The sequence below is a fragment of the Acanthopagrus latus genome, chromosome 6 (assembly GCF_904848185.1).
Source record: "Acanthopagrus latus isolate v.2019 chromosome 6, fAcaLat1.1, whole genome shotgun sequence".
NCBI lineage: Eukaryota > Metazoa > Chordata > Actinopteri > Spariformes > Sparidae > Acanthopagrus > Acanthopagrus latus.
This window is the reverse complement of record NC_051044.1, coordinates 5,872,965-5,885,426: the sequence shown is the minus strand read 5'-3', so window position 1 is coordinate 5,885,426 and position 12,462 is coordinate 5,872,965. Positions and strand designations below refer to the sequence as shown.

The 12,462-nt window shown below is 41.3% G+C and overlaps 1 protein-coding gene across 3 annotated transcripts; it reads right to left on the bottom strand.

Moving 5' to 3' along the window:
- Nucleotides 1–675: 675 nt before the first annotated feature.
- On the bottom strand, nt 676–3,828 carry pth4 (parathyroid hormone 4). 3 transcript variants are annotated; one of them, XM_037101734.1, is made up of 3 exons: nt 3,777–3,828; nt 1,972–2,060; nt 676–1,832 (listed from the first exon to the last, which is right to left on the bottom strand). In XM_037101734.1, the coding sequence occupies exons 2-3, from the start codon at nt 2,055–2,057 to the stop codon at nt 1,562–1,564; spliced, it is 357 nt and encodes a 118-aa protein (XP_036957629.1). In that variant the 5' UTR covers nt 2,058–2,060; nt 3,777–3,828; the 3' UTR covers nt 676–1,561. The 3 variants fall into 3 exon arrangements, with proteins under 3 accessions (XP_036957629.1, XP_036957630.1, XP_036957628.1); XM_037101735.1 differs by lacking the exon at nt 3,777–3,828 and adding an exon at nt 2,194–2,219; XM_037101733.1 differs by lacking the exon at nt 3,777–3,828 and having other exon boundaries at nt 1,972–2,733.
- Nucleotides 3,829–12,462: the final 8,634 nt, after the last annotated feature.

Below are 12,462 nucleotides of genomic sequence, written 5' to 3'. Positions count from 1 at the left end.
TTTGAAACAAGATGGTCAGATTATTTTAAAGGTTGCAGGGACAGTTTCAACCCTCCCAGGGCTCGGGACGTGTGACTTGATTTCCCTGTCAGCAGCCCTGTCTCTGTCCTGGCTGCGCTCGGCCCTGGGATGATGATGATGATGCTAAACATACGACTTTCTAAAAATGGTGCATCAGTGTTTTTTTCATTGGCAGATGCTGTGACTCACTGGCTCATTTCAAAGTTGACTTGTAAAAGTGTGCTGCAGGAGATCGAACAGCAAACAGGAAACACATGATGACGTTGTCTTCAGTTGAGGAGAGTGAGAGAAGAGCAAGTGTACGTACGAAAGTAGTTTAAAATGTCGACTTCCTAGATATCAAGTCATTATAATGTGTACCACCAGGTTAGTTCATGTCAAACTCTGACATGAGCAGTTACAGAGTGATCTCTTCTGCTTGTGTTTTTTTATCCTGTCGTGTTAAAAGAGTTTGATCGGATCCATTTTATTTCTGTCTGTCCTGACGTGACACCAGCTCACCATGTGTCTGCAGATATCAGGTCGATACACAGACTTTTATTATTCAGTCGTGTTGCAGCGTTGCTGTAATTTACTGGGAAAAATGATTCAGTTTGTGATTCTCCACATGCTTGAAAATATTTTTATTTTTTGGTTTTATCTTCCAGCCTGCGATGTAGAATGTAGATCATAGATTATGACAAAAAAAAAAAAAGATAAATAAATAAAAGCTGCTCACTGATAAACATTCAGGTAGCTCAAACTCAGATCTTACTTTGGTACCATAAATGCATTCAGCCCAGACGCCAAAATAAAATGCTGTCACTTAACATCACTGCAAACCACTGATACGTTAACATTTGTTGCACGTCAAAGGCTTTAAACCAGACCGACAGGACGAGTACGTTTCAAACCACTGGAGATTTTCAACAAGGGACCACGGCGTCTAAATATTCATGTTTTAAAACTGATATTTAAAGCTGCACTGTGCAGTTTTGGAGAAGAACAAACAAACTCTTGTTGTTGTCATGAGTGAATAAGCTGAATAAACACACACTGACGTTAAAGGAAAAGTTCATACTGTTTTTTAATTTGTTTATAAGTGGCGGACCCTGCCACCTTTCTATCTTCAAACAGTGTCCTGGGGTCTTTTTTATCCTCTGAGAGCAGTTTGATATTTCAGTCATGAGTTTGACTGACTTCTCCAAAACTACATGGCGTCTCTTTAAGGTGAACTGGGAACATCTCCGGCCACGTTTGTCGCGACCAGAACATGTTTTGGACTAGAACATGGTCCCTTTCTAACCCTAACCCAGTGGTTTTTGTACCTAAACCCTGATCAGATCGTAAGAGCGGCGCTGGGAACTGATCCTAAAGAAATGTAAAGTAGAAACGTTCATTAGCAACATTTATTCTGGTGAGTGAGGTTTTTTTCTTTCCCCCCCCCGGCTGAATGTCTCGACACTACAGGTGATTTTGTGCTTCATTTGTCTCATTGTTCAAACGACGGACACAGTTAAATGATCATTTTTAATGTGTGTGTATGTGCAGCGGCTTCATGTTAGGACTCTCTGTCAGGCAGCTGAGTCATGTACGGGTTAAAGAAGTCTCTGAGGACGCTCTGCACCCGGCCGGGCTGGAGGCTCCTGGCAGCAGGGACCAGCGCCGGATTGAGAGCCAGATCCAGAACCTTTGTGGGGTCGAAAGCAGCGGAGCGGGTCTGGGCCGTGTGGAGCCCCTCGATGGCGCTGGACAGCCAGATGAGTCTCTTCAGACTCTGGATGTTTTTGCTGCGGTCGTGCATCAGCTGGTGTTCAGTTACAGCTCGACGGCTGCAGGGAGGAAGAGAGGAAACGTCTGTCAGCCTCGGAGTCATTTTCAGTGGAGTTTTCCTTTAAGCAACACTGAACACTAACATATTTATACAGTTTTGTGTCAGAGCACTGAGAGCTCGCACCGTGTTGGTCTCACCTCTCGCTCTGTTGACACCGGATGGTTGTGAAGACGACACAAAGCAGGACGGTGAGCCACTGCACGGACCGGTGGGACATCTGCATCTTCTGCAACAGCAAACAAACACAAATCTCTTCAGGTCGCATCATAAAACACGTCTCCACTGGTTGTCATAAGCTCATTTTCATTGTCAGTCTCATATTTGAGCAACTTTGTGAGGAAAAAGTGGGAAAAAAATACCTTATTCTTACAGTTTTTCCTGCAGAAAAAAAAGTATTGTTGTTTTGTAAATAATGACAAGTGAACTTATAAAGAGCTCAAATCCAGAGAAAACATCCCTCCATTCAATCTAAATATACTCCTCCAGATGAACAATCGACTTCGTTTTGCTGCAGGAGGTCTGACGTGTTTCGGTGGCTGTTCTCAGATATTTAGTTAATTAAGGACGGATGTTTTTTTTAAAGAGTTTTTATCATTAAATATGGCGTCAACAAGATATTTTATATGTTTGAGCCTATTTAAAGCCTCGTCCACTGTCATTTCAGCCATTTTTGCCGATGACAATGTAAAAGTTAAACATTTTCTGAACATTTTTTAAGATAGATTGTGCAAGAAATTCATATTTCTGTCTGGATCAGCAGGTGTAATGACGGGACAGTTGAGTAAAATGGAGTTACAGGCGTTTTCTCTGGTTCCTAACTGACTGAATTGACCCAGAAAACGAGGAAATACTAGAATTAACCCACAGTTGGAGTCTCTTCTCACCGCAGTCGCCTCTAACTTCACATCTTTTCTGACCTCAAGAAGAAAGTCGACCGTCCAACTGCAGAGCAGTTTTCAAAAATACATATAAACATCTGCAGGACAAGAAACGACTGACCGGCTGAAACATTTGAACAGATGGTGATACCATCACGTCATCCATCCTTCAGTCAATCGACGAAACACAAACAGAAATTTAAACTACGCAGATTTTAATTTCCTTAATTTACCTCATATATTCTAAACGTCATCATTTTTTTACAATGGAAAATTAATTATTATTAAAGGGGCTCTTTATAATTTTGGAAGAAATCCAAGCTTTTTGATAAATACATATTTATATTTACAATATTAATGAGGTAATGATACAAACTCAGACGTATTTGTTTTCTTCCAGGTGTTTGAGGGCGGCAGGGTCCGCCACGTATAAACAGAGTAAAACAGTTTGAAATTGTTTCGCCCTTTAAAGGTAAATAGAAAATATATATATTTAAAGGAAAATATAATTTTGAGTCTTATTCCCAACTTGTCAAATAATGATGCTTTAGGATTGCGGCTCGTCCTAAAACCCCAAAGCATCATTATTTGACAAGTTGAGAATGAGACTCAAAAATCTAATTTTCTTATAAAAAGCTCCTTTAAGGTTAAAAAAAAAAAAAAAGGTCAATAACAATCTTTTTCTTCTGTCTAAATCTTTTTCCCCAAAACTACATAATGAACCTTTAACTGGAAGAATGTGTCCGTTTGTCACAAAGCTGTTTGTTCCACAAACGCCACATTTAAAGGAGCAGTATGTAGTTTTGGAAGAAATTACAACTCATAATTAATATCAACAATATTGATAAGGTAATGATACAAACTCAGACATATTTATTTTTTCTCAAACGGAATAAACAAGCTGTTTGTCCTCCTCAGAGCGCACCTTTAAAGAGATCTAATTCTATTAGTACGAATAGAAGAAGAAAAAAAAAAACCACAGAGTTACTGAAGCGTGACAGAAAACAAAACAAAAACTGTGAAATGAAATTAAAAATCTGACGGCGGTCTTTAAAGGTGCTCACCTTGTTGTTGACAGCTGCTCCTCTGATCGTCAGACAATAAACTGACTTCAGGTTCGACCTCCGGCCCTTTTATAGAGCCCGCGACACACACACACACACACACACACACACACACACACACACACACGCACACACACACACACACACACACACACACACTTGATTTGCTAATGAAGCACGTCAGCAGCGTCGTCTCTCTGACATGTGGCTCTGTGGAGCGAGAATATCAAACGTCTGGCAGGTTGTTTGTGCACCTCGCCGTGACAGAGGACCAGGTTTACACTCTCACACATTCCCTTTACATAATCTGATGCTTTCAAAAGGAGGATGAAATTCAATTGAGGGATTATCAATTTCTCTATTTTCCCGGTCTAATCCGCCTCGTTTCCTCTCCTCGGAGAGAGATTGGGGCGTCTGACAAAGGGAAAGACTTTAGAGAAACGTCTCTGAATGGCTCCGCTGATGTGGAGGCAGTGAGTCAGTGTGGAGTCAGCGAACTGTCTGTCAGCTCGGGTTCCAACTTTTCTAAACTCACTCGGCCTGTAGTTTAACATGCTTGTCGCCTGGAGCTGCTCGACATCGCGGCCGGCACGACTCCCCCTCCCCGACACTAATGAAGCCAAAACGAACTGCGGGCCTCCAGGTTGCTGCGGCGTCGCCACAGTGGAGGGTAGAAATGTTGCCATCTTGACAACACCGTCCAGGACGAGTCTCCATCAGAGAGAAATGTTGGCTGCGGTCGGAGATCTCGTGGGTGGACGAGTGATTCAGTCCATTAGAGAGTAAATGATGAAGGTGTGAAGACATTTAAAGGCAAACAGAGAAAACTAATCAGCAGAGGGAGAAATTCAGGTTGTTATCACATTCCTGACACTTAAAGTCGTCCGCAGTCGTTAGTTTAAGTTCGCAGACTCCTTTTTTATAAAGTTAATTTATCTGCTCGGCTGGCAGAGCAGAGAGAAGCACTGAGACGAGACCTGAGCTCACATCCGTTAGTCCTTCACTGAGAAATCCACAGTCCAGCAGCATCGAACAACGCCGGTCCAGACAACCGTCACACGTGTCCAGTGAGAAAGAGATTAACATGTAAATTACTTTATATTGTAACAAAGAGCCCCTTTAAATGTTGCAGAGCTTCGGGTTCAGACAGGATCCAGGATGACGTCCAACATCAAGGCCTCAAAATATACGCTCCAAATCTCTGAGCATCAGCGACCATGTTTCCTGCATTCAGGTGATATTTAAAGACTGAAAATAACAAATCAGTAATTCGGAGGTATGACAGCAAACTTATTGTGACTTTTAGTTGTCAGAGAACAGCAGAACAAATGGCCACATTGACTCACATGTCCCAAGATTCTTTTCACACCCAAAAGAGAAGAAAGACAAAAAATGGCGACATCGTGTGGCGTAGATCGTGACTTTCGCGGGCCTGGGCAGCAGAAATCGCAATTCAGAGGCTTCTGCGTCCTTCAAAGGACGCGTCAACCGTTTTTAAATGGGGGTGGATTTCTGCTGCCCAGGTCCGCGAAAGTGACGATCCTACACCACATGATGTCGCCATTTTCTTTCTTATTCTTTCTTTCTTGGGATACGTGAGGCCACAAAGGATATCAGCGGTGCATCCTCCAAAAAGAGGGAAAAGAAGGAACATAATTCACTGAATGAACATCGTGCTGTGTTGACCTGAAACCAGAGACTGAGATCAAAAACTCATCAGGAAACTTTTTACTGAGGTCAAACATGAAGTGAGAAGTCGGGTCATTTTCTCATAAGCTTACATTTTTTTTTTTAAACCAGTGGAGTCGCCCCCTGCTGGTCATCAGAAAGAATACAAGTTGAAGGCACTTCATCACCGGCTTCACTTCTCACACCTGGAAGCTCCGCCCACTGATTGCTACAGCCAGTGGTCCTGACGATTAATCAATAATAATGTCAGCTGCAGCTACATCAATATATTTTGAACCTTTGATAAGACGTTACATCACTTCTTTTCTTCTCTTGTTTCAGACTACAGATGTTGATCTGCAGTCACCGTCTGCTCTCGTCTCTCTGATTAATTCTCCTCCTCACATAAACTCTCTGATGTTCTTCGTCTGCCATCAGCAGAATTTCTTCACCCGCTTCAGTTCAGGTTTCTGTTTCAGGCAATTTCCTCTTATTTCATCATCTAATAATTCATCCAGCAGCACCGGCACAATTAGAGGAGAGCTATAGCTGCTAAAAATGGTCGAACGATATCCTGTTAAAACCAAACGTGCTTTCAAATCAAACACAGTTGTGGCAGCTGACGACACAGCAGAGTTATCGAGGCTGTTAGTTAAACACTGAGAACAGAAACTTCCTCTGGACCTGAAGCAGGAAACAACAGGATGTGGGAATTATGGGAATTGTTTTGTTCTTATTATGATGAGCTAAGAATATATTTATTAATTGTATCTGTTCATCTAATATCATGATTATAAAGTTGTTGTATATTTCAGTGTTAGTTGCTCCTGGAGGTGTAAAATCCATCCATATAGAACATGTTTGATTTGTAAACCTGGTGTCTTCGCTCAGGTGTAACTCAGCTGCTGTCCACATGGTGGCAGTGTTAATACACACAGCTGGAAAACTCTGATCCATGGAGGTCTAGATGTGGCTCTGACCCGTGGAGTTCTGAGTGATCTGATTGACACCTGGTATTAAATGCTAATAAACCTACATCACTGAAACAAAATAATACTTTCTTTTACACGAAGAAAAACACATCTTCATGAATAACATCTGCCGAATTAACGAGAAAGCCCAGACAGTTGAGAATGTGTCTTTGTCAGCGTTTCACCAAGTTTATGAAGTTTCTTCAAACGCAACAAGTCTCATAACTGATCGTTTTCTAAAGGGAGTCTGGAGTAGCTTTTATTTGTTATTCTTTACTGGATTTGTAAGACTTGACGTGTTTACAGTCGGTGTTTGTATTTTAATACATTCAGTGTAAGAAGTGAAATCAACGTCAAGGCGAAACATTTCTGGAGCTTCACAGCAAAACACTGTAGATTAAGTGATTAATTAAGTTATTTACACTCTTTTTTTCAGCTGGAATCTTCACTCATCTCGTCTGAGGTGTGAGCTCGAGCTCCACTGGTGATGTAAATAATGTCTTTTTTCAAATCAATCTGGGATCTCAGGGTTTACAGAGACTTGGATTATGCTGTATGAACTGTTTGGAGCCCTTTTATTTTCATTTTTAGCTGTTTTTTTAAACCAAGTTGTTTAGGAGAAAGCTGCAGCACTGGTTTTCTGTGAAGCTCCAGAAATGTTTTCCGTCCTACAAAACTTCACCGGACGTTCCATCAGCATGAAGGCGAGAATGATCTTTGGGTGAATTTAACCTTTAAAGTCTGTGATCTGTTAAACAGCTGTGTCTCAATTCAGGGTCTGCATCCTTCAGAGGAGCATTTTAAGTCCAATTATTAGTCCACGCGAACTTCTTTTCCCTCTTTTTGGAGGATGCACCGCTACGATCCTTCGCAGCCTCACATATCCCAAGATTCTTTGCGTGCCAGAAAAAGAAAAAAGAAGGAAAATGGCGACATTGCTAGACCGTCCCAGTTAACAACGGCTGACGAGGTTAACGAAGTCTCTCTGAAGGACTCGCCTTCGAAGACCTGAAAGGCAGAGTCCTTCGAGGGATGCAGACCCTGAACTGAGACACAGCCTTTGTTTCATCAGGATCTTGTAGCACTAAACTCCATTAAAAGTATTTTAACTGGTGTTCTTGACTGAATCTGCAGGTTTGTGTTGTGATACATGTAATAAAAGCTGTGAAGTCTTCAGGTCACATTTTGGATCCAACGTCAGAAGAAACAAGAATCCAGAAACACTTTAAAAACAAAAATCTGAATGAGAAAAAAAAACAAACAAAAAAATCACAAATGGACACAGATTTATTTCAAATTCCAATGGCTTTATTTTATGTATATAGATTTGTATATATTTATATATATTTATATATTATATATATATACTTATGTCACAACTTGTACTCAGTTGCTTGATTATCATCTTTTGTTCAGCTTAAGTTCAAACGACATGACACTAAAGACCAAGGCATTCCACACGATCATATCTTACAAAAGAGTAAAGAAATCAACATGAGCGTGCGCACCTGTCGTGCACACGCGCGCGCGTACACACACACATCAATGTACAGGTAACCGTGGTTCTGTTTGTAGAAAGGACCGGAAAATTTAAAAAAAAAAAAAAAAAAAGCAGGTAAAGAAGAAGACGAGGACGAGCGAGACAGAGACAGAGTGAGAGAGAGAGAGAGAGAGAGAGAGATGAACCACTGGAGTCGAACTGGAGTCTGTTGCATAGATTGAAGCAAACAGGAGGATGATGATGAGACGGACAGGATGAGAGCGAGCGAGGGAGAAGGTGACACACACACACACACTGAGGAAACACACTTTCACCGACCCAACACACACACACACACGGGAAGCACAGGAAGTTTTGTTTTGTCTCACACACACACACACAGATCACTGCTGAGGCTCAGAGTCTGACAGACAGGACACAAGACGCCGAGGTCACGACCTTTAACAACGCGGTGATGCTAACCCTTTCTGACGGCTTCTCAAGTAATAAGACAACGTAAATACGTTCTCATTCTGAACTTGTTGGCAGCGACATGTTTCAAACTAAACACCGGAACTCTTTGATGAAGTCCACTGCTGTTTGTTTGATCGCCACTGAGCTCGATGAAGCTCAGGCTGATGGGAAACGTCGCCAGTGTTGCAGGTTTTTTTGGTCAGGAATCAGTGTTGGACAGAGAATCGTCAAAAGTTACTGTAATCGTTATTTGTAGGGAACTGAATGGTTGCAGCAAATTTTCAACCTCATGTTGGTGCTCGAGTGTCACTAAAAGTTAACGGTTAATTTTGCTTCTTTAGAACTTTTATATTTTGTAATATTTAGTGTTTAGTTGGACGTCTGTGTTTTTTTCATTTTAGTGGGAACGGTACAACACCAAGTCCTCTTTACTAAACCATACACAACATGTGTACAGGCAGATAGAAGAATGGTATAAATTTAAATCTTTAAGAGCGTGACTTTTGATCTATGACCTCAGTATTTTGTGAATCCTGCCGACAGATCTGCCAAACTTTCACACGACACACTCGGCTCACTTCGACGTGACGGCACAGTCCAACATTCAACCCTTGACGCTGCCGACAGTCACCATGACGACGTTTCTACAGCCTGATGACTGAAAACACGCGTTTCTAAACAGATTCAATCTGAGGAGGAATGTTCAGTCGAATGAATATTGAAACACAAAGTCACTCGCTTTGCTTCACGTCCTGTCTCCGTTCTCTAACATTTTAGAAAATATTCTTGTTTCTCTTTTTCCACAGGCCATTTTTAGCCTAGCTTAGCACAAAGACTGGAAGCAGAGGGAAACTGCTAGCCTAAAGAAACCCCACAGCTGTCTGATTTTTACGTGCTGAAGAGGAAAAAAATAGAAATCTAAAGGAGTCATTGCGGCTTTGGCAGTTTTTTTTTTCTTTTCTTGGTCTCTTATTTTTTTTAGTTGTTTCGGACTTTAAAATCCAACGTAAACTTTACTTTAATGGCAGTGATGATCTGATTCAATGTAAATTCAGAGTTTAAACAATGAGGTGTCCCCCCCCCGTCATCAGCAACTCTGCTCTCCACTGTCAGACTGGCAGCGATGTAAATTAAAGCGTGATCTGATCAATATCGATGCACAATTTGATATTTTACACAAACACATAATTACTAATAATAACTAAAGATGCCTTAAATTAGGTTTGTTTTTTTTTCACAGATTACGGCTACAATCACTGACGAGCTGGACAGGAAAAACAATTAGTGAAAACAGCTGCAGATCAGCTCTCAGTGATTAATCAATTAATCGAAGATTAAACGTTCTGTGATTTCAGCGTCTCAAACGTGATCATTTCCTGCTTTTGAATTTCAAGACGTCATCTTACGGTCAGGGCGGGGAAATTATACAGTAACAGGCATTTTCTGATATTTTATATTTTATAAAATTGTACATTAATCAATCAATCAATCAATCAATCAAAAAAAAAAAAAAAGGATCTACAGATTAATCGATACTGAGTTGTTGCAGTCACACAATTTTACAGTTGAAAATAACCTCGTCAGTGCGTTCTGGTCGACAAACTGAACGTCTGAAATGATCAGACTGACAGAACAGAGAGAAATCAGACATCAACACAAAACATTTTACAGGTGAGAGACAAACGGCATCATCCTCGTTCTGTCGGGAGGATGATGGATCAGGACGATCGATGGATGCGATCGGTGAGATGATGACACCTGCGGAGCTGAAGCCTACCTGAACCACACGCTGATGATTCAGGCCTGTTTACTGTCACTGTCTCCCTCCTCCTCTCACTGCACACATGAGTGGGTGATGAGTTCAGGAGCGTCTGTAAAAATCTGAGTGTTTTTTACGTACGTGTGTGTGTGTGTGTGTGTGTGTGTGTGTGTGTGTGTGTGTGTGTGTGTGTGTGTGTGTGTGTGTGTTGGGACTGGTGGATGAAAACAGCGGAGAGGTGGATGAGCAGACAGATCAAAAGCTTAAAAGTTTGAGACGATGGAAACAAAAAAAAAAAAAAGAGGAATCGTCATCTTTCATCAATCCATCCATGAGAAGTCACACAGTTTCAATTTCCTCAGTGTGTTTCACCTCACAGTGCAAATGTGTGTGTGTGTGTGTGTGTTTTTGGGGGGGGGGGGGCGTGTATTTGAGATTCATTTGACGAAAACAAAAAAAAAAAAAAACAAACAACAAAATAAAAAACAAGTCAACATTTTGGGATGTTTCATTCCATACTAAAACATGCAGAACACAGAACATTGAACACAGATACTGAACAGTTAAGTTTTTATCCAAATGCAGTTTCTCTTTTTTGTTTCTTTTTTTTGTTTTGTTTTGTTTTTTTTTTAACTTCTTTTTTTGTCTCTTTTCTCGCACAGAGTGGCTTTTAGGCTACACAGAACACGACGGAACCAATCGCACCAGGTTGGACATATTGCTTTAAACCACCAAATTTTTGTATATATGTCATGCATGCCACATAGATGATATTATGTTTATACAAAAATAACACCAACGCCTATTACTGTGTATCATAGTAATTACAGAAAACAAATCTTTTTTCAGTCTTTTTTGCAATGAAGTTCAACTGAGAAACCATATATAAATCTATGTATTTATATCCACTGGACTAGATATAAATATATAGAGATAATATATAAATATATAGATACATATGTTAAGTGGTTATGACTTTTCCAGCTGTGATATTCCAGTTCGTTTTAACCATTTCTTTTTTTTTTCCTTCTCTTTTTTTGGATTTGTGAATTGTTTTGAAGTGGATGTGAAGATTCTCCAAAGATTTCCTTAGTATCCGGCAACAGGAAGCTGTTCTGAGAAAGGCAGTGCTCTGAAGGAGGAAGCAGTCAAAATGCAACGATGACCGGATAAGAAGCGAGTTCCTTTTCCATACAGAAGTCCGGTTGGGGAAAACTGCGGCAAAACTTCAGGGAAAAAAACTAAAAAAAAAAAAAAACTAAAAAAACTAAAAAAAAAAAGCCCGGATGAAGATTTTTTATTTGTTTTTTTGTTTTGTTTTTTTGTTGTTGTCAGTCCGCTGCTGAGTTTTGATTTGTGACGTAAACCAGAAGCACAAAACAGTTCTGGAGCGTCTTCTGGTGGGCCGGGCTGTACTGTGCGCCTGGCATGAGACGTGAGGGCAACCAGTCCAACCAGTCCAACAGACGATCACCACAGCGAGGCCATGGCAAGCACAGAGGGACAATCTTATCCAGACGGGAGGGACGAGGAGAGGGAGGGAGGGAGGGAGGGAGGGAGTGGATCGGAGCGTGTGGAGGGGGGGCGTGACGGCAAACTTGTGCACAAGAAGAAGAGAGAAAAGAAAAAAAAATCGACTTTGGCAGAACATTCTTAAAGCTTTGCTGGGTGATGATTGGCTGATTGCCCCCTCTCCCATTACCCGCCACCGACACAGACAGCAGGTACACTTCATTCACTTATATGACAATATTTACATTGCACTGACTGCAGGAGCGCCGCTGTTCTGTCAGAATCAGCAGTCGAACAAAAACAGAGAGGAAACGCGTCATCGTTTGGGAGGTGCGTCTCATTTACAGGCAACCGACACACACGGCAGGAAGAGGAAGTGATGTCACGAGCGCTTTAACAGTCCTGCTCTCTTCCCGCGGTATGTTTTCTGAAGGTTGGTGGTCGTATAAAATGGCGATGACATCTACAGCCGTGGCTGTGTCCCGCCACAGGCTCCGCCCCCTTGAATTTCACGACTAAACGAAACATATACCGTCTTTTCTTTCTTTCTTTCTTCCCCGGATTTAATACATGTGGTCCACGAGCAGCCCGAGCTTCAGAGCCATGATCAGGCGTGTAAACACGTGCAGCAGGATGTAAAGAAGAATTCAAGCTTAACAGATTTATCTTCCAAGTCATTTCAGCAGCCGGTCAAAGTAATTTATCATGTTAAAGCTGCCACAAGGTACTTTTGTTTTGTTGATTCTGGCGGCCCCTGTGGACAAAAGTGGTACGACCACTTCCACCTCTTAAAGATCTCGTGAGGATCTTGATTTAGCCTGT